The sequence below is a fragment of the Apaloderma vittatum genome, unplaced genomic scaffold (genome assembly GCF_000703405.1).
Source record: "Apaloderma vittatum isolate BGI_N311 unplaced genomic scaffold, ASM70340v1 scaffold4159, whole genome shotgun sequence".
Lineage (NCBI taxonomy): Eukaryota > Metazoa > Chordata > Aves > Trogoniformes > Trogonidae > Apaloderma > Apaloderma vittatum.
In genome coordinates this window covers 59,298-85,923 of record NW_009736806.1, presented here as the reverse complement: position 1 = coordinate 85,923, position 26,626 = coordinate 59,298, and the positions used below count along the sequence as shown (strand labels likewise).

Below are 26,626 nucleotides of genomic sequence, written 5' to 3'. Positions count from 1 at the left end.
CAAACAGAGAAACGTGAGAGAAAAAATCAGAATAAATCAGCAGCAGAGAAGCTGCTTGCTGAGCAAAGTTAATCCCTGTGAAATAGGGTGAAAGGCCCAAATCAGTTCAGTGCATCCCATTCCCAGCCAGGGAATGGAGCTGCTGTGCAGCTGTGGGTCGTGTCCGTGCAGCCGCTGCCACGCTCACAGCTCTGCCGTGTCGTTGAGCCCCAGCTCTGCACCTGCGCTCACCGCTCTCGCGCTGCCTGCTCGGGCCAGGGGGCAAGAACATCCACAGAGGGTCTGACTAAACACCTACCAACACCTTCAGGAAATCACTTGCCTGTGTTTCTCTGTTCATCATACTGCTTGCTTGTTTGTTGTTTGGGTTTTTTTGTTTGTTTGTTTTAGCTTTTTGCTCATATTATAAAACTTAGCTTTTAATTCTTCCATGAAATAATACAATAGAATCCAAAAGCCTACTTTAATGGTCATTTCTCAACTTCCCTATGGATTCCATGCTGGTTTGGTTCCAATATCCCATCCGTACTTCGGGCCCACGATCCCCTCAGAGGGAGCCCTGCCCTTCTTACACTAAAAGGCCCAAATCCACAGGGAGGATGGACAGACACAAAATCACAACTCACAGCCTTGCCTTCACCCTCAAACTACAAAGGAGACAAACGCTTTTCTTAACGCAAGACTAAACCTCTAGTGCTCTAAGGAGCTAACAGCTACAAGATCTCGACACTCCAGGACTCCCACCTCACTGCTCTTCCTCCAATTTATGCGAGTAGGCTGCAACATTAGGATGAAAGATGCTCCTAAAGCAAAACACCAGGGGTTGTTCCTTCCTGATCCCAGAGAGACTACTCCCATCAGAAAGGGAAGGTGGAGGGTGGGTCACAGTCTGGTGATACACCACCACATATTAAACACAAGTTTTTATAGAACATTTGGATTAAAAAACCACCTGTTAAAACCAGAACTGAAATACAGCTTCAGTGACCATGTAATGACCCTCTAAGAGAAAAACAACTTTCAGTTTGGCTTAACAATATCTTTTTATTATTATTTATTTTTATTTCAAGGGAGCATTCCTATTGTATATTTGCATCGCTCCTCCTACCAGGAAGCCAGGATGGATGCAGACCTGTCATCACAGGGCACATTTTCCAAAATGCTGGAACTTCATCTTTGAATATTAATGGTTGTGACAACTGGGACTTCACAACAGTAATGCATGCCCATGCATGTGAGCAGTCAAAGCTTAGCCGTGACGATTTCTTCTGGAGCCATATGGAAGAGATTAATTTTCCACCCACGTTTTTAAATTCTCTCTAGTGCCGTATGCAGGTATGTAGCCCAAAACCTGCCCAGTGATAGGGATCCAGAATAGCAACCAAAAGGCTCTCAAAGCAGTGTGGCAGTGAAGGTTTGCCATGCATGTCTGAAGGGTGTCCAAATGCCACAGAAACAAAGAGCAGGGTTTCCACTACAGCATCAGACATGACTCCAACCCATACAAACCCCGAGCAACCAACTGCCATCACAGAAATCTACCTCACAGATTATTCCTGATTTATCCTGAGCAGAACTGCAGGCCACAGCACGTACACAGTTACAACACAAAGCATGTAACTTGTGTGCCTGTTTTAGTAGAGTTTGTATTTCTATAGGACCTGGAGACCCCCATGCAGTCAGACCAGGATGCACAATACGAGAAAAGACCACTTGCATCCCCCTACGTTTACATTCCAACTGGAAGGATACCTACAGAACAGTACCCTGTCTCAGCCTCTGTTTAAAACTACCAGGATTACAAGGACCTACATCAGCAAGTTGCCCTCATTTTGCATGTTTCTTGCCTGTACATGTTCTAGCTTCACTTACTTTAACCTAGAAACTAAGGCACAACCTGTGTGTGTCTCTCTCAATCTGTGTATAGCATTGTGTAAAAATTCTTGCATTCCACATGACTTCATCATGAAAAAATCAGCTTGAAAGTTCGGTCCAACACAGACAGATCCAGAACCTTTTCCTGAAGCAACCTGAAACACACCATCCTGCTACTGACCACTGGAGGATGAACACTGTGAAACAGGGAACTTATTCAAAATTCCCACATTGTTCTTGATGATTTAAAATGGCATTCTCATAGCAAAAGGTTCAGCCCGGTTGTTAGACACTTATTTTCTTTTTTCTAATGCCATGAAATTCCTGTTTCTTGGCACATCAGAGCTGTGGAAAGACCACAGCTGACAGCAGAAAATAAATCGGCTGTGACAGAAGAAAGTTAAGGGGTGAAGGAAACCACTTACAAGGGGTCTTCTCCCATGTTAATAAGCCAGGCAAAAGGAAAACCACACAGTGTTAGTAAAGTGAACACCTGACTCAGCCGTTCATACCCTCAGAGTCACAAAGTCTGGAGTACCGAGGACAGAGCGTGGAGGCGGGGAAAATGCAGGGTTTATGGAATCGTAAGAGAGGAATTTTTCTGCTGAATTAACAGTCATGTGGTAGATGTGCTCAAAGTTGCTCGGAGAGGAGATCAGACGGGAGTGATGATGAGGGATTTGGTAAGGGGAACGCTGCTATCAAAGACAACAGAGAGAGAAAGCAATGAAGGATGGTTGTACAGGTTACATCGGCAATAGCAGTCCACGAGAGCGGTGAAACACTGAAGGACAGCCAGGCAGCAACCCTGCTCGCCCGCCAACACACAGGTGCTTACATTGTCACCCCCAGTCCTCTGAGCACCTTCCTTACATGGTGTCATAGGGGCCTGCTGCCCTTGCTGTTGCTAAAACATTAAAAACAAATAAAACTTTTAACTCATTGGGAATCCATTCTAGTATTTATTATTATTTGATATTTCAAAGAGCACCACAGTTGTAAAAGGTGCTTTACAGACAGTTGAGAAGCATCAGTTCCCTGCCTTGAGGAGCTTACAATCTAAAATAGACATAACACAAACAAAGGAAGGTGAACACAGGTGAGATGGTGTGGGGAAAAGAAAAGATGAGAATACACAACAGTTAAAGATTGTAAGAGATTTCCTTCTATTATTCATGCATTTTAGTGAATCCATTAAAATTATCACCCATACAACAAACAGACAGTATTTTCTAACGGGAGGGAACTGTGTTTGGACAGGGTAGGGACACAGGTCGTGTGGGGGAAGGGGAGCTGGTTGGTGTCGGACAACAGGGACCATCTACTCTGCTCCAGGCCTGTGTCCTCCTGCCCACTCAGTGCATCCTCACAGCGCTTCAGCGACGATGGGACTTGGCCCTGCCACCCCGGTGCTGCACAAGCAGATAAGGTGCAAGAGCATCGGGGAATTCAAATGCTTTTAATTGGTCAACTGAGCAACGTGCTCCCAAAGGGTGACGTAAAGAAACAAGAGTGGAGTAATAATCCTGCAGCTTAAATAGAAACAATTTCTAATTCACCTCTATGGAATGTGCCGACACAAGCACCCTTGTAATTTAAAGTCATCTAAATCCAGATTTAATGGAAGGTCTCCCTCCCTGTGCCATCTGTACGTGTTCAGCACGTCAGCCTGCAAGGGGATCATTTGCCCCATGGCCACCAGCAAACTGGAACACCTTTTCTAACTCCTAACTTTAATTTTCTCTTTCTCTTATCCAACTGATTTCATCACCTTAAAGAGATCTGAGTATCATTAGAAATGTTAGGACTTAAAAAAATAAAATATGGTAAAAATACAGCTTACCCCTCTGCTAAACCTAAGGCACTACTTTTTGTATGTGGAACGTATTAAAGTCTGGAAGAGCATTAAGTTACATCCCAATACATATTATCAAACATTATTGTTATTGTTCTCTTCATTTCAGCTGGTAAAATCCAACTTTTTTTTTTAAATACACAATTATTATGAGGCTTTGCATGTTAATCAAAACATTAATTACCACATTATGGCATATAAGACATAATATACATTAAACTGTTATTAATAAGTTTAGCAGCATCTAAATATCAGTACAAGAAGCCACCATTCCAAGAATGGTCCAGGAAAAAAGACTTTGCCGAGTTACCTGCTCACAAGAGAGAACTGACAGCAAAGCTGGCTACGTTCTTAAAAGCCAGTAAGGGAGAAAAGGGAGTCTCTAAAATTACAAGCTAAAAAGCAGAGGGTAGGCCAGCTGCAGACCATGAAAATATTTAGCCAGCATTCATGAATGTGAGAAAGCCATGATATGGCAAAATTTTTTAAATGGTCCTCCATGGAACTTTCTCCATGGACTCCACCATTAGATGCATGCATGGGGTTCCCACTTTCTTTGAAGAATACCAAATATGTGTACGTATTCATTAACTCTAAAAGTTTTGCATTTGAAACAAGCAAAGCTTCACACATCATCTAGAATGGAAGTATAATGGCTCATGTGTAATGAGGTCAAACTGAAGCATAATGATCCAATATAATGGCAGTCAAGACTAAGTTTTGTATGTAAAATACTTAGGCATGCAGAATATGAAAGCAAAATCAATCCTGTACATCTGATGTACACAGAGAGGTGGTCTGTGCTGCAGTTAAGTGCAGTTCCAGATTTCAGATCTTCACTACAAAGGAGCATCCACGAAAAAGTGGCTTCAAGGGACAAGAGGGCAGAAGGGAGGCCAGACTGTACGGCCAGTTAATTGGTGACAGGCTGCTAGGGAAGAAAAACATGTAAATAAATAAGTTTGGGGATACACTAACAGGAAAGATTCTAAATTGTACAAAACAAGACAATGACCCAGATCTACTATCCGCATCAATAAAATACAAATATGTACCAATTACAGCTCTGTTAATAGCAAAAAAGAACTTCTGGTTTCTGTTGTGTCGTAGCCCACAGATTTGCTACCCCCTGAGTAACTGCTCACCACGAAGAAAAGGATGCAAATTTACAATTGCCTGGTAATTGCTAATATTTTCTCTCTTAAATCTGATCTCATTCTGAGCCTTGGGTGTGTTTGTTTCTGCTAAAACACAGGGCTACACTGAAGTCAAAGGTGTTCATTCACAGAGAGAGCGATGTGAGACTAAACTGCAATTTGCAAAAATGTTATCTCACTGTCCATGACAAGTGCCTGTTGCGTGCCAAGACCACGGAAACAACGCACAGAGAAAGCATCTTTCCCCCTTGTGTGGCTGCATCAGCAAGAGCAATCACACGCAGACAGATACGTTGTACACAGGGGGGCATCTAATACAACATATCAAAGAGCCTGAAAGAGTTTAAAACATTCCATTTATCTACTTTTCATTCACGACGCAAATTAAACTCTCTCAAGTTGGTCTTTTAAGACACATCATGAAGTGCAGCAGTGGGCAGAGAGCAAGTGAGCTCCTGCTGGCTCTGCCAACCCCCGGGCAGTTTGGCCACGGGTTAAGGCAGCACATGTGCATGTCCCCTCCTGCCCAGCGACACCTCGCAGCCCGGCGACGCCAGGGCCATCGCTACCAGCTCTCACGTTGCACTTCATTCAATTTTTGGCATTTCCCCTGAAAAAGGGAGCACAGGCAGGTTAGTGGGACCACAGAGATCAGTTTTGATTGGATTCACATTGCCTATATAAAGTGAATCTGTATACATTCACAAATAAATAGAAATACATGCATATATGTAAAAGTTGTCATTTGTTTTATAAAGTTCATCATCCATGATTGCTAGATAAAAGCTAGGCTGAGCAAGCTATTTAGTTTGTGATGATCTCATCAAACACAGAGATTAAAATACCTATTGTCTAAAACCTCTTTATTACTAAGTACCCTTCTGCCTGCATAGCACTACACTGAGTTTAATGAAAGCTCATGCTAGATGAACAAATTTCTATCAGTAGATCCAGCCAAATTTGAAATTGCACAAATAAGTTGGACAAAACTGCAAATAAAAAGGCCCACTCTCTGCATTCCAGTATTTCACGAAAGAAGCTAGATCACCAGAAATAGTTGCATGAAGAAAATTTGAGAAAACTCTTCTCCTTGCACTAATTGTTCCCCCTAGTGGTAGCCCTCTTTAAAGGCAAATTTTATCATCTGCTTTCATAACCAGGCATTCGTGAAACGAATTGCTGCAATCTTTCCTATTGTTCTTTAAAAATAAATACTTTTTTCTTCTGAAGCATATTAATCTATTAAAAAATACAAAGAAGATATTCCAGCTGCAAAACCATCACACATGCTAAGAAGCACACACAAGGGAAAAAAAAAGCTATTCACCTTTTTGGAAAAAGGTATGAATCTATTGAAATAATTCCGTGTTCTTCTGAAGCAAGCACCATACAGAGGTCCTGTACAAGGATTGCACGAGTATTCTTTACCTGGTGTACTAATTCTCCAAGAAACACTCTTTACTTCCTATTTTCAAATAAAACATTAGACTCAATGCATTAACACCACATGTGCGCACAACTCCTTTTCTTCTATTTTTGTGCCTGAGAAACAAAGTAGGTAGCTTGGAACAGACCTCCCATGAAGCTGTTGGGAAAGAAAAAGCTGCCTGGACTGAAGAAGCTCTTGAGAGAACATTTATTAATCTCAAGTTACACTTTCAAATTCACACTTTCAAGTCCTGCGACTGATGCGATTCTGCATCTGTTAAGTTAGGATTACAAATACAATATGATATTGCAAAGAGCTGCTGGAAAAATACATGTCAAAGCTGTTTTATCTGCAGTGACATCTCTCAGCGTTAAGAATGATACCTACTTGCAAAAGTGTTTTTTAATAGTAACTTTAAAAAGAAGCTGCAGCGGTCAAACAATCCATTCTATACTGTACACATTTTTTAATGCCTTGTCATTACTTTTAAGTGTGGAAAGTGACTCATGAATTTCTTTCAATCATATTAATTGGTAAGAAGCAAAGTAACAAAGCTAACTGAAATTACGATCTCTGAGCTAATACAAGGCTTGTGTAATTAGAATGCAATCAAAGCTAGAAGCCATTTAGAGATGACATAGCTGAAGAAATATTAATTCATATAAGTCTAGAAAAGCCACTTGTAGAAAAAATAATTCCTCATTTTACACTTGCCAGATCTGAGACTTGATTAAGAATCCTTGCAGCTTTTGATTCCCATGAACTTCTAACTGATGGTGTGAAACAGGATGTCTTTTACCCTACCTTTAGCAGTAGCTGGTTATTTTCTCTGCTTGAGAAGAGCCAGAAATGATAAAGTAAAAAAAGCTTCTGATCTACACCCTGCCCTGAAGCAAATTATAAGTCTTTGTTTAACGTCAGACGTATGTATAATCACATCCAGGTAAGATAAACACTTACCTGCCAACTTCCTTTGGATTTCTCATGTATATTCTAGAAGCAGCTCCCATCATTATTTACTCATTTTTAAGCATACACACACACAGGGTTGGGTTTTGCTCAATTGAACTGAACATATTTGTTATTGAGGTTTCTCAGAGTGTGTCTAGTAAGATATTTAAAGTAAATCCTTTCCTTTCCTTGCATATTCTCATCTAAGAAAATCACAGTGGAGAAGAGCACAAGTATAATGTGCAATGGTAAAATGTAACATAGAAGTACTATTTGCTGCAGAAGTGAGGTAAAAGAATACCTGAAGACCAGGGGTGATGCTCCTAAGCTCCTAAACTAGTGCAACTGCATGACACTTTATTTTCCAGTCTTAATGTCGTCTCCTGTGGGCTTTTCAGCATCTGAAAAATCCCAATTTCAGCATCTACTTCCTGGTTTCTACACAAACTCCAAGTAATAACAATGATCATTTCTGACAGCACTTCTGCCCTAATCCCTGTGTCTTGTGGTGGTGCTCACACCATGTCCTCCAATCTCTCTTACAGCCCTAATTAGCATCTTCTGAATTCCATCTGTGTCCTTGTGGATGAATTTAGAACACAATATAGACCACACAACCAAGATGCCCAAGGTAGCTTGAAGAAAGCAGTACAAAATACCTCTTATGAACAAAAGATTAATTGGTCTTTATCTCATCTAAAATTTCAGTAACTTCCAGGTGAGTGCTTCCGACATGAAGTGCTGTGGAAACAAACGTGTGTGTGCTATAACATGTTTTCTTTTTCCATTTTTCAACTTAAAAGGTTACTCTACATATAAGAAGTTCTGTTTCACCGAGACTAGTTAATTGGAGAGAAAATGAAAAGCAGCATCTTTGGCATGGAAAGAAATTTGGGCAATACACACTGTTAAACTGCTGCGGTTCCACTGTTTGAGGAAAAGGAGCTGCAAAAAGATTGGCTAAGTTGGAGCTAAAGATGGGAAGAGAAGAAAGGAATTGAACTACAGTTCACAGAGAAAGGAATTTCTCTTGCCATTCCCACAGAGAACATAAGATCCAAAGCCTCTTAATCTTGTCCCTTCATATGGGTCATAAAATTATCAGGAACGCTGAGAGGCCAACCTACCTTAAACTCCAGGAGGCATCAGCCACTCCTCCTCCTACCCTCGATGTTTAAGTGTCATCCTCTTTGTTTAAATTTTATTGCATAGAGCAAAGCACGTGCAGCTCCATTTCCCTAGTTAAACTGCTCTTGATACGACATAAAACAACACTCTGAATATGCATTTGTACTTGTCTTTCTCTCACTTTTTTGCAGCCTCTGTTGCAGTCAAGTCACTCTCACATGTACTTTTGTACTTACCATCGGGAGGTCTTTGAGAATCTGTATACCATCTCCTGGGCCCATATGTGCTATGTGGTTAAAATTAGTTGGGTTAGAAATTAATTTATTTCTCATTTCTGGATCGCGTAGCATCTCCCTGGAAGAGAAAACACTGTTTAGATACTTGGTTTAAGGTGCGAATGTACCTTTATAAAACGTGGACATTAACCATAAAAAATGGAAATTAACTATTTAACCATGTTAACAGTGATAAACCTTTGTTATCAGAACTGGTGTGGACGAGCTTCCAGCTAGAAGGGAGGGCAAGGGGCCAGAAGAAAAGAACACTGTTTGCAGGCTAACAGCTCACACCCAGAAATTACCAACACTCAAGGAATATATAACCACTATGAGCTGATAAAAAGCTCTGTATGATGAGTGAAAAGCACAACTCATTTGAAATGTATTACAAAGTGGAGATGAAAACGAAGTATAAAATAGGAAAATAAAATTTAAGTAATACTGTAGTACCTTTCTCAGTCTGTGGTCAGAATTAAAAGCTCTTCAAAATGGCAAGGATGCATTTCAGAACTCAGAATAAATAAAATTTAAAAGATCGAACCGCGGTCAGCTCAGAAAAGGCAAGAATAAGAACTGGAATTTTATCTCCACTGCACCCAGCTGTTACTTTTCTCAGAGCTGAAAGGAAAGGAAAGCTGGGAGCCGACCATCGGTGGAAGATGTTGGAAGTTAGAAAACTGAAATAATCCATTCTTGGAGTGTAGCTTAGCACAGTAACACGTCATCTTTACTGACTGATAATAAGTGGTCAGTAACATCCTCTGAACACTGAGTAGTGCAGACTTATTTTTATCACCATCTAGGAACATATTTTGTGACCTCTTAAAGACATCTATTAGAAACATATCCTGAAGTCCTATGTCCTCTGAAGAGGTGAATTTTCTGAGATTTATAGAATGTTTATGTAGTTAAATACTGCTGAGTGTAGAATTGCCTTCAGAAAGAAAAGCAGAACCAGAGTCTGAAAGTCATTAATCTGTATGCATAATTAGCAATATAATCTCCTTTTACAAAGTGTTTATTACAGATTGTTATATATACAGTGTATGTGCACACCTAGGTACCTACATACATTTTGTGGGCGCATGCATTCCAAATTACAGCTGTTTCACATAATTAATTTGAACTAATGAATACTCGTGTATCCAGTGCATATCCATAGCCAAACTGGTATTAACACAAGTTGAACATTGAGGATTAACGCAGTAGAGAAGAGACAGAACCATCTAGAATGGCATTCCAAAAGCAACAAATGCAGTACTACATTGGCATCGATCAGGGCCTACAGGCATGTATGGAAGGCAAGTACACGTTGAATACCGACCTCCTCTGCTGCATCCTCTCCTCCTCTGGTACTCTGAACGAATAGCGGCGCTTGTTGTTGATATTTCGAACCATTTGCTTCCGGCTGTTATCTGATGTCTCAGGAACTACCAGTTCATCACCCTCTGAAATCAGTATAAAAATGATGATGTAGTGGGACGATTCATTAAGTACTCATGGGATTTGAATTCAAAGACAATTCCTCCCTCTGCTCTTGCTATTGTTGGTCACCACCCACTTCTCATCAAACCTGAACAAATGCTCCTTGGTTTATGGGTTTTCTGGGTCACTACCTACTATGTTAAATAGCAACAGACTTAAACCTTCCTCACACAGAATTCCACAGCTGTGTTCTCAAAATATCACTGATTAATTCTTTCAACCACAACATTTAGGTAGGCAGGAAAGGATCTCGGTCCTCTGTCTCAGACTACCCTTGGCAGTTCCCACTGAAATCATTACAACAGTCTTGTTCCACCAATCATCTGGAAACTCAACGCAAGATTGTTTTTCACTCGTTCCCTGCTCCAAAGAGACTACTCCTTTTGAAATCTTTGAACACTGATGTCTTTTGGTGCAACTGTGGGAAAAGAGAAGATTTCTTCCACATGTGGCCATCTGGCCAAGGTGCCTTTATTAAAGACACGAAACACAGAGCAGTGACAACCACACAACAGGAGCGTTACTTGGAATGAACGCTGCAGCTGCTCTGTCTTGTCTTATACATATGGAGACTAAAGTTACACTTAAGCTCCAACATACCCAACAGCTACTGCTCACTGCCAAAATAGTTTTTGTACGGAACGGAAATCTCTTCTTTCCTTAAGATCAACTGGAGATCTCATTCAAGTGTATGATCTGCTAGGTAAGTAGCTTCAGGAAAAAAAACAACTTGCAGATACACCTGGAAGTGTCTTTTCTGAAAGACAGTGTACAGGAGCAAAGCACCAGCCTAACGCACTTCTGATCCTATGCTCCCCGGGTTTTTTTTTCCTCTTCTGCTCTACTTTTAATGTTCATCCTTTACTTGACTTGAGAATTCTTTATATATATTTTCACCATATTCCTCCTCTCACTGTCATTCCCTAATTTGCTAGCAATTTAAATAAACATTGAAACACCACCAACAGTGGTATATGATTCTGGACTGTTTATTTCCACTATTTTCAGAATAGCTTTCAAAAAATTATAGTTTTTGATTGTTAAAACAATTCATATCCTCTTTCCATCTAAGAGGTGAAACAAAATGTTAAGGAAATTATTCAGAAGCATGCTTATGATATCGGCTCTAAAAAGAAAAAAAGTTCAAAAATACTCACAAAAAAAATAGAATTCCAAAGCTAAAACTTTGGTACACAATCATATGTGGCCCTAATAACAACTTATGATACATAATATTATATTACTTTCTGATCCTTGGGAAAGATTTGTTTAGGTTACATATAATATTACTTTTAATCTAGTACCGCCAAGATCGTTATTAAAATCTTCAATTCTGCAAGCATTTTTAGATAGCACTCTGGGAGGTGATCCCAGATTGGAGGGAGCATCTAGTCATTCTATTCTCTATTTCCAGTCTTCATTCAAGTCTTTACTGAGTATCCAAAAGGGGAAAAAAACATGTCCAAAGCAGCTGCCGAGCAGACATGACTGCAAACACTGTGGAATCTGTAAGCTTTGACGCTTTCCCAAATTAACAAGCACATAAATGTCTGAGAGATCACTTTCTACAATGGACAGATCCAGGCCAAGGAAAAATGCTCTTTCTAAACAAACATTTGCACTACAAAAACTGGCTTCTCTTTACTTACCTGCCATTTTGTTTTTGAAATATATTAATCTAACTGTCTCCAGGCCTAAAAGGTTCAGTGATCCTTCTGTATTCAAGGGTCGTACCTGAAACAAGGAAGATCAGTCCTTGTAATAGCAATAACCCACATTTCTATAGAGCATCTTCTTCAGAAAGCTCCGAGGTGCACTACAAACTTCATAAAAGGAGCACTGCTGCAAAGCCAACCAGGCTGCAGAACAGCAGAACTGGCCAGAGCAGAAGAACTGCCAGCTGGAAGGAGGAGCATCTCCCAACCCCAATAACACGTGCCTGCTCTCAGGAATAACCCATGCAAGTCACACAAGCGACAAAGCAGAGATAGAAACAACTTTAAACTTCTGTTCGGAGAACGAGTACACAGCTGCCTAAAACTCCACTTACAGACACAGGCCAAACACTGTTCCTCCAAGCATTTAAATAAAAAGTTTCATTAGAAATCTACTTCATATAACAGTTCAATTTTGCCTATCAGATGCACAAAGCAATAAGCTGTGCTTTTACTTTGTGTTAGTACCATGTTGCAATTACACTTTGTAGCTTCCCAAGAGTACATACAGATTGCTGAAATCTGCCTGTATTTGTGATTTCCAGCTTGAAAATGAATGAAGCATTACACCCTCCAGGTCCACAAATTTTGTTAGAAGCAAACTCTTGATAATGAATTGCCATTTTTGAGTCTCCTAGATTGAGCAATTCTTGTTCACTGAAAGTAGCTTCAACCACTAAAAGGGCAGTCTTGACGCAAATATTAATCGAAGTACTAAACCACATTCTGCTCTGCAGAAAAAAAAATAAACATCTCCAACTGCTTAATAACTCAAAGTTTGGACATCAGAAAGAGACAATTTCCTCCAAAAGTCCAGATTCTTCTTCTCTCCCTAGGATGGTTAACAGCTGAGCACCTTGTTCTTTCCATTACTTATCCGTAGAGGATTGTCATAATAACCTGGTCCACATCTGACATATGGGAAATTGAGAGGCAGAGACAGTGAATGACTACCGCAAGACCACAAGGGCAATTTCTCAGAGTTCTATGTCACTCGAATGCCAGTAAAGGCATTATGTTGACACTAATAAAAATTTGAAGTTGGACTAAACCACAGGGTAAAAAACACTTTTTTTATTCCCAAATACAGCTGAGCAAACACCTCCTAAATACCAAGGAAGTGTCAGTTTTCAAAAAAATCTTCCTTTTGGTAAGCGATCCAAACTTGACTGCATCCTCAGTTTAGTATTGTTGAAGCAAAGTGCTCTAACCCTATCCTGTCAACAGTGTTCTCAAGCAGAAGACGACAGATTTTTTATGGAAGGCCTGCTTAATTATCTTAACATCCACAATCTTCTGATGATAACCTAAACGCAATTAGTTCCAAAGAAGTCATATGCAACTAATACCAATAAACTGCTGCCTGCAATACTATCACCAAATCCGACATCCTCATATGCTCCAGGTGCACCATTCATCTGAACAGTAAAACCACAGGCAAAACACATTTCATGTCTTCTGTTTCAAACAAAAAGCACTCATTTCTTCTCAGTAGCTCTTCTTTTAGTTCAATTATGTTTAAACAAGAAGTTTTAATGATGGCTTCTAATGTGCTTAAAAAAACCAGTATGGCAATAGCAAAGCAATATTGAGTCTAGACACATTCTTTAAATGATAATGAAACAGTAGGTTACCTTTTTGAGAGGAATAGTCTGGATCCACTCCATGGAGTTCACGTCAAAAATATCAATTGCATTTTCGCTGTACACAGAGAGGTATGGTGCATTGTAACCTGAAAGGGAACGATTAGGTATAGTGACATTGCTTTCAGGCAGGGCTTAAAATACATAATTTCTTATGATTTAACCTCATTTACTTAAAAAAAACTCAAACAGCAACGCACTCCACAATCCAACCACAATTTTTACAGAATGCGCTTTAACTCAAAAATGACCAATAAATTTATTCTGAAGGCAAACCAGCACCACCAAAAATATTTAAACCAAACTACTTTTTGAACTACAAGGGATTACAGTTAACTCTGCAAAACACTGATGTGGTTTGAAGTTCTTTTCCTTCTAAAAGCTCTATTTTTAAGAGCTCATATTTTGTAAATGATGTGGTGAAAAATACACTGTTGTTACTTAATAACTGTCATTTGAACAAACTGAGCTCTTAGTCTTTGGACTATGTAATAGATGAACATCAGTTGGAACTAAGCACCATGACACAGTCACAAAAATCTTCATGTTTCCTTCTAGCGTTAATTTTCTTTTCTTATTTTCTGGATTGTAAAGGGAATTCTTGTGCTACATATCTGGCATATTTCCGCAGGATGAAATTTGTTCCACTAGGATCACTTCTAAAGCAGAATTCAGTATTTCCACATTGGCAGCGAGACAGTCATGGTCTGCCAAGACTAACGAGAACATCCACCTTCTGTTTAAATCTAACAGCTTTTGCTATAAAATATACCTCCATTCTGAACTGCAATAACATCAAGTCACTTTGTTTAAGGCAATCAAAAAACTTTCACAAATATCAATGATGAACTACATGTGAAAATACTAGTTTTTCAATCTATCACAAAACCAGTGTCCAAGGCCAGGCTGGATGAGGCTTTGAGTAACCTGGTCTAGTGGGAGGTGTCCCCGCCCATGGCCAGGGAGTTGGAACTCATCCTGTTTTGAGCAAAACAGAACCAGTTCACTCAAGGATCTGGACCTACTTGGTGAATGATGAAGAAAGATGGTGAAGTCTTGCAGGCTGGCTGATAGATTTTGTTATTACTTACAGTCTCAGCTTCACCTTGGGAAATTACACTTTTTCTCTGCCAGACAAGCTGATCCTACCAGATGATTATGATAATTTCGGATACGGTGATATATTTCCAAAATAGTTTAAATTCCAGCTTGCACTGGAATATCAGAGAATATCAGATCTTTTCTCTGAGAGTCCTGAAAGGTTGGGAAAAATCTTTTCCAGTTTGTAAGTCTCTCTGCAATGTTAATTAAGTGTCTTTTGAGTTAATACGAAAAGCGGACAGTACTCTATCATAGATGGTGGCAAATGTTTTGTGGGGCTGGTTAAAACAGAGGAAGTGGAATAACTGGCAACGCAGAGGTAAACCTTCCTGGGCTGCTGCATTGTGGCAAAATATTGCTGCCCAGCTAGATATAGTGACCAAGGCCACTGCTGGATCTTGTGTGCCACACTGGAGGTGCCAGGAAGTAAAAGGGGTCACAAAGAAGTAAAAGGTTGCTCCTCTGGTGAGTAACAAACAGGACAGGTGGCCAGCAACAGTATTCCATTCCATATACATCATATTCAGTATAAAGCTGAAGGATCACAGGGATTAAAGTCTCTTCTTCACTGGTCAGTAACCAAGGAGGACTCCGATCTTCTGCCTTTAATCTGGATCCTGAGTTCCCAAATCCAGCTCCTGTGTCCGGTTCCCCTCTGCCACCAAGCCTGGGGCTTCCCCAGTGCCACCTGCTCTGCAGCAGCAGTGGGGATTGCTATCAGGGTGGGAGACAAGTTCGATATCGGCTTTGTATATATGTGTATATAGTTATTTTTTATTATTATTGTTTTATTAAAGCGGTTAGTTTTCTTTTCCAATCCATAAATCTCTCTGCCTTATTCCTTCCTGTTAGAGAGCATCTCTAAGAGTTCAGTGGCCAGCCCAACCCTAATCCTTGAAAGAACTAGACGATCTTTATGATCCCTTCCAACACAAACTGTTCTATCATTCTATGATCTTTTATCCTGACTCATTCATTCTCTGACTCCATTGTAATAAACACACTTTTGCCTGAAAACCTGAAGTGACATAGAACCTGTAGAAGTTGTGAAACATGCAAAAGAGGCTTCACATGAACAAGGTGAAACATCCCTCTTCCGAGCAGTGTGACACTACCTGTCACAGTGAGGTGAGAAGGCAGATTTTAAAAATCAACATAAGACTAGGCTCATTCACAGATACTCTGAGGACAAAATTGATTAATCTTTATCTGCATTCAGAAAAACATTAAAAAGAAGAAGATAGGCATTGTGGGTTTTTTTCCCTCCAACTGCCACAGAGATAAAGTTCCAGCTTTGAAAAATCATGCAATAAATGTTTAACATTCTTGCTGGAAATGGAAATCTTGAAAAATTACAGCATTTTTCCTTTAAGGTTATGCAATATATTTTCTATACTGCCTGCATACATTGTGTTATGGAAGGGAAGAGGGAGATACAGGGGAAAAACCTTAGAAACATTATTTAAAAAAGCAGAGAGGGTAGATGAATGAGTGTCTACATAAACTGCTGAGGAAGAGAGAATGAAAGGGTAAGGAAGGAAAAGAACAAAAAAAATGCAGTAAGTAGGAACAAACAGCATTAGAAAAAAACAAGTCAAACTACCAGACCCTGATGACTCCGAACATCAGGAAAGCTTGAATCACAATGCTGAGCCAAAGTACAATCGAATTTTAAAGACTTCAGCCCAGCATCAGTGGGAGCAAATATACGAGGATCTCACTAGCCTCTGCAGGACCTGAGGCTTTCGGCTGTTTAAGAAATCAGGCCATGTGCTTAGAAATTGGATGTCAGATTTAGAAATCCTGACTCTTGACTCCTCTTTGCACTGCCCTAGTTGATCCTGGCTTTGGCAGGGAGGTTGGATGAGATGATCTCTACAAGTCCCTTCCAACCCTGAACATTCTATGATTCTACGACTACAGCAGTGGAGTGACAGAGTTGTCCGAACTAGCATAAATGATACCAGGATTAAACCCTCTGACTAGATAAAAAACGCCGACAGAAGCCAAGTGCATTCATTTACCTGTAGGGTACCTCTCCTTGAACTTCAATTCCTGTGGATATTAATACACGCAGTGATCACTTCAATGTCTAACAGCAAGAACACGAACGCACACGGCAACTTACAGCAAGAAGATGGAGTTGCGGGCCACATCAGTTCTTGTTGTCTGGATCTTCGGCCCTGGCAGTCAACGTATACCCCCACGCTGCTAAAACACAGCAGGTATTCTTTATTTGAGATTTCGACTGCACAGATGGCATCAGTTGGCTGCTGCGAGATAAATGATAGTGTGTGGTCATCTGGATGGAGCAGACTGTACGGGTTGCCTTCTCCGTGAAGGGGATATTTTAAGAAACCTGACTGGTAGCCCACACAGAGACGGTCACTGAAGATTGACATCCACTGGACGTTCCCCTGGACTTGGATCTCCTTGATCTTTTTGTGACGTGTCTTACTCTGATTTAGTTCATAACAGAGGACCTGCCTTTTCATAGCTACACACAGGCAGGTAAGAGCTCCGTGGCGCACATGTCCAGAAACTATTGACTGACAGCCTTTTGTCTCTGCCAGCTTATAAAACTCAGTCTCCCTTCCATCCAGGGCGGCCACAGGGAAAAGCCGCACATGACGGTTTCGTCCTGAGATTACTGCAATGAGCTGTTCATTTGGGATAAGCTCTATCTGATGAACCTTCTTGTTGTCACCAACGCGGATAATCTCTAAAAAACAAAACAACACAGCCCCCCCCCAAATCCATGTAAATCATGTTGAAGCGTGACTTGATAACTACATGCATATTTGTAATGATAAACTATGAAGGAAATCCAAGAAATTCCTTTTATTGCTTCCTTGCACTATTAAAAAGCACAGAATTGATCCCTGTATTTTAATAATACCAGATGAGGCAATGTTGGACAGACCTTGGGCTTTCCTCATCAGAAAAAGGAAGGAGCAGATGCAGTAACAACCACCGTATTATTTCAGTATCTATTTCAAAACCCAGTTTATAGTCACAAAACTACCGAATAAAGGAAAATCCTCAAAGAACTGAAACATACAATTAAATATGATGCTTGTTGAATAATCTGGGGCCTCTGTCATTACATCTCTTGACAATACACCAAGCCTTAATTTTAATTTCTGATACTAAGGAGGAGGTTCCAGAAAGGATCAAGACAGGCTCCTTACTGAGGTGCACAGCATGAGAGGAGACAATACTCACAAACTAAAGTGAGGGAGGTTCCTATGGGATAGACAAAGAAATGTCTCATTGCAAGAATGTGCAACAGGCAGCCCAGAGCGATTTTGGAACCTCCGTCCTTGGGGATTTTCAAAACTCGCCTGGACAAAAGTTCTGAGCAACCTGGTCTGAATTCAGTACCGAGCCTGCTTCAAACAAGGGAAGAAAACCTGCAACTGTATTCCAAATGCTGGATCTTTCTTACTGGAAAGGACACACAAACCAGAAAGCACACAGAGCACCCTGATTTTGAACTCTCACAGGGGGCTGTCCAGCTGATAATGTAGTATATCAAGCACAATGAAACCAGAGTGTAATGAAAGAGAGAAAAGTTTACAAAGTCATTTTTCTGACTATTTAATATTAGGGAAATTATTACCAGTTACTAATCTCTTACCGTCCTTGGTGACATGCACAACAAATAACCCTTCTTCATTCCCCAGAGCTATTCTTTCATGGTCTGTGTTATTAAGACAAAAAAAAAAAAGGTTATTTTTCTTTGGAAATACTTCATCAACAAGTAGTGATAATTCTGATTAACAGAGTCAGTTTCTAAATTTCTTGAAATAAACAAATATAAGGCCAAACCAAACACATTAATGTAACTAAAAAATCGTTAACCTTCCAATCTTTCAAATTCCTGAAAAAATCAGTCTTTCCCCATTTCTCCTCTTAGTAGAAGTAACAGCTAGAAACGCCATTTTGAGCAAAGCATTCAGAGCACTTAAGTGTATTACTGAATTTGAAATAATTATAGCATCATATTTAAATAATTCATTTAACATATTTTACGCAGCAGCATTTAAAATTACTAAATTCATTCTCTACTTCTACATTTTCTTTCTCGTCTCACAAGCAGACTTCGTAAAGGTAAAGATTGACGTCTACTCTATAATACTAATTTTGCCTAGCTAAGGAATTATATTTACAAGAATAACAAAAGAGTAATCTCCACTTCTCAGTCAAAATTACTCATGATTATGAATATGTGTCAATAGGGAGAATAATCTTAAAGACTGGACAGTGTACTGGGTAGTGAACTGTACTTCCCTCAAACCCATATGTGTTTCCATATGGGATAAAAAAACCCTATGTATTACTCTCTTTTCAGTAGGTAAACCAGTATTTAATATGTTGAGGGTTTTTTTTTTAAAAAAGCATGCTTTTGGGATACTAATTTTTCTTAGAGCACTCTTCATTTCATACCTATGATTGCTGCTGACTGTGTTGTTTTGATGAGGGGTAAGGTGCTGTCATAAGCTTCTTTGGGAACATAGACTGAACGGTCTTTGAGTTTGTTCTTCTTCAAGATCCTATGCAATTCATTCAGCACTCCTACCCACTTGCTTTTTTCATTTTCACTGTCTGCTAGAATCAGGATTGAACACTTATTACTGGATGCAGAGAGCTGGGAAGCTGTAACCTGCAAAATTTTAAAACATATATTTTAAGTCATAAGTGACCAAAAAAAATCATCATGATCATTTTTACAAGGGTATCTGATGTCCTTTTAATTAGCTGTCTGAACTAAGAACACAGCAATTTAGTTAACAGAAGACATTATCTCAGCTAAGAACCCACAGCAGAAAAACCTGGAAATGTGACAAACTCAACAAAGAACAGAGAAAACTTGGGCTTTATTCCGAACACATTTGTATTTACTCTGTAATTTGGAAATGTCTGCCCTAAATAAGGTAGCTAATTGTTTCCCACAGTAATTTTATAATGAAAAGTATTTCTTAAAAATTGTTCTGTACTTTTCTTAAGGCCAATAGTTTTTGCTAATAATTGAATCCAATAGGAATGGTCTTTACAGAAGAACGATCTGTGATCCTTTTCAGGTATTTGGTACAGCTATTAGAGATCAAAATGAAAGCCCCTTTTGCAGGTTTATCTCCTCTTAGCATGCAGAGTGATGAAAAGTCTTAAATCTGGAAAAACAAGGAGTGAAATACAATGGTAGAGTAAAAGAATGACAGAGGAATTAATAAGACATCAAAGATATTTCATCTAGGTCAAAGCTTCAATAGACTATCTAGGTGAAATAAGAATATGAGAGAAAGCCAATCATGGCAAAATCCTGGTATCGATACCAGACATCAATTTTGATGAGCATTCTACACTAGATTTCTATACTACTTGATGAATGGGAATTTTCAGAGATCCAATGCATACATACAAGGAAAACACATAAAATAAAGGCTTCAGGAATAACACAACAAATTAAATTGAGAAGCAGAGGGCAATTTTAGGAAATGAAAAAGTAGAAGGTCATGAAGAACTGAAGAATTCCAAACTACTAACAGGAAGTAGAGAAAAATACAACTTACTGTGAAGTTTAAAAGAGCAAAACCCACCCAAAGGTGAGATGAGAGCTTCTCTAAACATACCAGCACTATTTTTACCATGAAAATGATATATGTACAGATCTTTATGCACTGCTGCTGCTGCCATGGATACCACATGACCAGAGCTTGCAAAGGAAATAAAATACTAGCAAGCTGTCGGTGACCGCAAACCATCCATCACCTGTGAAACTCTGTACTTCTGGGTTACCAAGTTCAAGATGTAATACTTACCCTAAAAATGCAGGGGATATCTTTTCGATTCGCATGGATGACGTCTGAGGCCAAGACAGAACTCACTGAGAATTCTTCATCCCTTATGGAGATCACAAACATAATTGGAAAAGAGTTAACCAGTGTTATTTACTTATATTTCCACAGTGTCAATAGTCTTGTTTTATGAAGGATGCAACAAGACAGTACTGAGATCTTGTTTTTAAAATTATCCTTCCCTCTTTATCTGCAGATGAAACTCACAAATGCAATGCTGCATAATTAATTCCTGTTAAATGTCGATGGAGACAAACCTATTCAGAGTATCTATTTATTGTCTGTTTAAATTAAAACATTTAAAAAAACCCCTCTCCAACTCTTTCATAAAAATCCATACTCACTAGAAGCTACAAGCTACAGCCGTTTGAGACTTGCTGGATAAACTAACTTAGTTCAGCGATGAGTTTTTACTTTGTTAAATGTTGTCAACCTTTAGTGAAGTTGGCAGTATATCAGTAATACCAAAGACAGCAGAGCCAAACTATTTAGGCCTTCTGAATAAAAAACTGTATTAGTTTTATCCTATAACAAAGTTTTACCTGTCTTTCAAAACTCTATTCAACCCCAATATTAATTCCAGTTATTCTACACAGTTGAACAGATTCAGTTTGGTACATGGTGCACATTTAAATTGCTACATACGAACACACAAGTGTAGTTTAGGCTAACTGCAAACACTGTGTTTACTTTCTGGAAAATTTAGAGGCTCTCAGCATGGATTACAGTGTTTCATAAAAGCTCTGGAGGTTGCTTACTGATTTCACGAGAAGGAAAAGCAGAGAAAAAACCTCCCAGTGCCTCTGAAAAACTCCCACTCAGCATCAAACAGCTTACCTCATGTCTATGACCTGACTCACTACCACGCTGGGCTGGGATGCTTTTCCTTCTGCCACATCGTATAGGAAGAGTTTAAAATCACAGATCACTGCCAGCGCTCTCTGCCAACCCTTCTTTACTCCAGTTGGTTTTGGTACCTTTAGCAAAATACATTCTGATCAGTTCTCTGTAAAACTGCATACAATCAAAAATCAAATGGACAGTACAAAAACCCATTTTCTCACATAGGCTGACAAGATGTTACTCAGTGATAAGATAAAGCAACATAAGCAATAGCACAGGTGCAGTAACAGCATCAAACACAGCCCCACAGACACCACAACATATTATTTAAAAAATTCATACCACCACAGATTCTTTCTTCTTATTTCACAAACTCACTCAAAGCTATATAAACAAATATAAAGAAATCCATTTCAAGTCGATCAACAGGAATATGGCCAAAACTGTGCAGAGTAATTGTTTTAGTATTCACACCAATGGCCCTAGACAGTACTAGTATCAATGGAAAGAAATCAAAAACTCACAGGTGCTGGAAGATGATCTGATCTCTAGAGATGGACTATTCCAAGACTAGCTTAAAGCACAATGGCTGACAGAGACAGAATTACTGCTGAAAAGGCTAAAAGCTGTTTTGTGAAAATTTAGGTCTTATCTTCCACAGTATTGCCTTAAGGTGTAATTGAACCCACTCCCCCTCGATGCCCCAATCAAGAGTATAACTCCACCTCTGGAAAACAACTAATTTCATACAAGTTTCCCAAATGTGACCACCTGATACTTACTCGGACATGTCCCTCATAAGCTGTTCCTATGCCTTTCTGCGGATCGATTCCTAAAGGTCCCTTAGTCTGTTCGGGAGGGATGGGACATACCGCAGGAGCCTTGTCTGCACAGGTCACGTGGCAAGAGAATCCACAGACTTGTGAGGAGGAGGAGAAGACACAAAAAGATTTGATGGTTACTCCTTGTGCAACGCAAAAGCTGTGCTAATGACAATGATGTTTATATAAAGGCATCCTCTCTTTTTTTTGACCAACTGAGTAGCTTCACTGAACTTTGCTAAACCGAGACAGAAACGTGAGACAGCGCACAGCAGCAGTTCGTGCTTTTATCTGCTCTAAATGATGATTTTCTCATTTTCACAGGTGTATGGCTACACAGTCTGGTTTCATCCAGGTAAGACAGAGCCCAATGAGAAGCTCTACTCTACTAGTAAACAAAAAGCTGGAAGCTCCTCTAAATGATGGGTGCCATTCTGTGTACATACAAGCCTAGAATAAATTAGTGCTGGAAAGAAGAAAAATTGGTGCTGTACGGCAAAGCTGTCACATTTTGTCAAGTCTGAAAGGAAAGCTGCTGTCAGCATACCTGGGCACTGACTGTGGCCCCTTATTGCTGTTTTAAGTAAACTGAACTAAGCTCTTCTACCACCAACGGGAATAAGGACGTCTTCAGATAACTAGGTAATCTGTTACATAAGATGCTCAAAGTGTTGAGCTTCTGCTATTAAAAAGCTGAAGCATGAGAATATATTCTCTTACTCAAAATACAAAGAGTAGACTCCTGCACTATCACACTATAACACCTACTGCGCAATTTGCATCTTAAAAACTTCAGTTCACTCTTCCTCCTTTCACAAGTGCTTACCTTCACAAGTACAGCCCTGTCGTATTAAACCGACCATCAGAGACGTGCACTGATTGCATTTTGTTGGTGTATTAAATGATTTCACTACAAACTGGTGGGCTTTAGGCTGTGAAACAAGCAGACAAGGATGTTAACTCCTGTAACAGCCCTGAAGAACAGTTATTTTTTTTTCCCAGACAAAAGAGAACACAGGTGCATTTAAAAAGGTAGCTTATTCATGTTTGCTGAAACGAGATCTGAGCTCCTAAAACACAGGCTGAAAAAAATTCCTTATCAATGCTCATAATTGGCAATTTAAGCCATTCTCCACAAACAAATCCACAGAAACTGGACCTTGTCTCAGAACACAAGTTTGCTTCCACTGCGGATAGGAAAGTTGCCAAAATTATTCCATTATACTCCAGAAGTTGAATGTGTGGATGTATGCCCTGCGTGGGCACTTGGCAGCCAAGGTTAACCCACCGCAGTATTTTGCACACTGCAAATTCAATCTCTCTCTGTAAGAAGTGTTGCCTTAGTTCAAAGAAAACAATCAGAAGCTAGAAAACAGAAAAAATGGAATTCCTTCTCCCAGCTCAGTGCTGCAGTGCTGGTTGTAGTGCTCACTCTACATTTCTTACAAACAATGCAAATCTATGGTTTCATTTTAGGTTTACTCTTTGCCTTTTCTCAAAAATAAGCATCTAATTAGCACACAGACGTGTTAGATTAATCTGAGTCTGGCCCACAGTGACATCAGTTTTCTTGTACGCAGAGGATAGAAGCAGGTTGGTCAGACACGTGCTGAGAAACTCTTTCTGGGAAGTCTCTTTTCCTTACCTCATGTTCTGGTTCATTTTCCTTTTCCTAATGTCCAAACTACTGTTTTTCTTAGAATTAAATGTCTGTGTGCCGCTACAGTGGAATGCTTAGTACAACCTGTCACACCACACAATGTGAGAATGAGGAGTTTTAAGTTTTAGAAAGCAAGCAGCTTGCATACAAACAACCCTTCTAAGCAGTTCCGGTAAGATTCCTGTGACAAACAGTTCTCCTGAAGCTGTTGCTCAGGAGTGATACTTTCCCCCTTACTATATAAAAAGTGTGAACTCTTGACTGAATACCTTTGGTGCAGAGAGTCCCGAACCAATATATGCTGTCCTCATGGTTGGTGTGTGAATTGAACGCGGAGGATGATCTGTAACCTGAACACAGTCCCCACAAGATCAGTAAGATATCAAATACACACTATCAAAGATAGCTTGAATAAAGTAAAAAGACAACATCCCACCCACTCCGTCCCCAAACACAAAAGCAATGAAAAACCGTTTCACACAGGAAAACTCTTATTTCTCAGCAAAACCATATGTAAAACTCATCTCCTAAATGTCAACAATAACTTTTATTATCTTAAACATTTGATTGAACTTTTCTAGTGTAAACTAATCCAAGAGTTAAATTTCTTAGCAGTGAAAGGTGATACATTATCACAATTGCAGAGCCTGGCTAATACTTCATTGGGCAAGACTTTTAGCAGGACTCCATATACCCTCTTACAAGCTACAGTGTAACATTAATTTTGTAACAATTTTGTGCAATATTCATGACTGAGGGTATGTTATGAAGAGAGATTGTATCTTGTAATTGATTCAACAGTTCCCATTCCTAATCAATTAACCATATGTGAAAGGAAATGCAACATTCCCCCCCACACAGTTCACCACTAGTGCAGAAAGCTGGAGTGACCTTTATTCTAAATAAAAGGATTTGCAGTAGCAATTTTTATATGAGTGAAACTATTACTCAAAAAAAAAAGAAGGATACAAAGATTTGTCAACACTGAAGTACCTCGATTGGTTCAATCTCACTAGCTGTAGAAGGAGACCTTGATCTTGAATGGAGGTGAGACTTGCTATCTTCATCCCGTGATGGAGTATTAGACAAAGTAAAATTCTCAACTGAATCAATCTGAGAGAACAAGCCAAGAGAAAAAAAAACAACCAGAAAAAATAAATCAAAGACATCATTAAAAAAGAATTTTCAACTCTTACCAAAGTAAGATATGGGAGCAGTAGAACTCCTAAGAGAGAACTGAGAGGATAGAAATTCAGTTTTAAGCAACTTCCTAATAAAAGTACAAAACTGCAATGGAAATTATCGAATATGAACACCCCAAGACTTCTGCTGAAAGGTGAGCACATGCGTAAGAGCTGCTAGTTCAGGGCCCTGATTAACACTTGAAGAGACTCATAATTCAGCATTTTTAAAAGGTGAATATTTTCTAAACACTACAGTGTTTTGTCCACTGGTAGTAGAGATTTGTAAGAAGTGAATTCCCATATAGCCCACATAAATCACTGCAAACATACTTAGGAGAAAATAAGGAGAAAAGGCAGAGCAAGCAACATATTTCCCAACTTAGTGTTAACCATATTCACAGAAATTGAGGGGCTTTTTGGTACCCCATCCTTAACATCCTTAACAGGAGCACATTTTCTTCAGGGGAATATTTTCCTAGTCCTTGATATACAATGGAACTAAGCCCAACACAGAACTGCACTGAACAATGAGGCATACAGGTACAACCAGGTATCTTGGATAGCAAGTCATCTTTTGTCATTGCAACCGAAAAATCAGAGAATGCAGGATTCTTCCTGGAAAACAAGACAGCTCCACATCAAAGTTTTCTATATAAATATATTTAAAACAATAAAAGCGAGATGAGGATGCTCTTCTTCACTAGTAACGCATCTAAAGGCTGGAGGCCTATAGAAGGCTCCATTGCATGCTTGGCTTTTCTGGAGCATCGCTATCATCAGTTTCCCACTGCTAAGGAATAGGCTAGCTTGCATACAAACTAAAATATGCAGCAGCATTTACAGAAAGCATTCAAACATTCCAGTGGTTTTTTATCTCATTTGCCATTGACATCACACCAAGAATTCCACAAATTTTACTGCTTTTTGGGAATAAAATATACTGCCAAGCCAATCTTATACATGCATATACAATCCTGTTCTCCAGAAACTCAGTCATGGTAGCGAACAGGTGCAGTTGCTGGGTTTTTTTGTTTGTTTGTTTGTTGTTGTCTTTTTTTCCCTTTAAACAGTAATGAGTTAAGTTTGATGGCTTCTAGTTTTATCACAGCCTCAGAAAAATGTTATCTGGTAGAGAAAGGTTATTAGCTCAACCAATTTAGGCATATTAAGAGGCCTGCAAATATTTATGGAATCAAAATGAAAAAATTCTCACACTGGGATCCACCTGTTTTCTACACATAGATCATGTGTTTCAAGCATTAAGGCAAAGATCAGCAATAAAGCAAACATTTTATGGTTTGATTTATCAGAAGCAAATATTAATTGGAAGCTTTATTCAGTATTAGAAACACTTATGCCTTTAAGTAGTAAATCCCTAGACACATAAGATTGTTTCAATTATTTTAAACTTTTTTCTTTAATCCAGTCTAAAAGTGTGACAATTTGGAGTCCACTCAAAGACTGTTTAACCTCAAACAAATCTACCTTCTACTTGAAAGTGTTATCAAAAAATAAGCCCAATGAGTAACTACAGGTAAATTTTTCACAGCAAGAAACAGACACTCCTTTTCCTCTGCAAGTTAAACTCAGAGATCAAATCTATCATTTCATAAATGTTTCCACATACTCCAAAGGCTTTCTCT

General features: G+C 39.3%; 1 protein-coding gene across 1 annotated transcript in view; it reads right to left on the bottom strand.

Annotated features, from left to right (window-relative positions):
• The window catches only part of CDC42BPA (CDC42 binding protein kinase alpha (DMPK-like)), a gene marked incomplete at its 5' end in the record, with an annotated part of 75,158 nt that overhangs the window by 5,142 nt on the left and 43,390 nt on the right, over positions 1-26,626 (bottom strand). Inside the window, 15 exons of the mRNA XM_009877103.1 lie at positions 2,388-2,573; positions 2,714-2,782; positions 8,632-8,749; positions 9,998-10,121; positions 11,808-11,892; positions 13,508-13,605; positions 16,746-17,339; positions 18,258-18,320; positions 19,067-19,283; positions 20,440-20,521; positions 21,313-21,452; positions 22,101-22,237; positions 22,966-23,071; positions 24,069-24,149; positions 24,793-24,912. Of these exons, the coding sequence (XP_009875405.1) occupies positions 2,388-2,573; positions 2,714-2,782; positions 8,632-8,749; positions 9,998-10,121; positions 11,808-11,892; positions 13,508-13,605; positions 16,746-17,339; positions 18,258-18,320; positions 19,067-19,283; positions 20,440-20,521; positions 21,313-21,452; positions 22,101-22,237; positions 22,966-23,071; positions 24,069-24,149; positions 24,793-24,912 (2,220 nt within the window). The remainder of the gene's footprint in view (positions 1-2,387; positions 2,574-2,713; positions 2,783-8,631; positions 8,750-9,997; positions 10,122-11,807; positions 11,893-13,507; positions 13,606-16,745; positions 17,340-18,257; positions 18,321-19,066; positions 19,284-20,439; positions 20,522-21,312; positions 21,453-22,100; positions 22,238-22,965; positions 23,072-24,068; positions 24,150-24,792; positions 24,913-26,626) is intronic.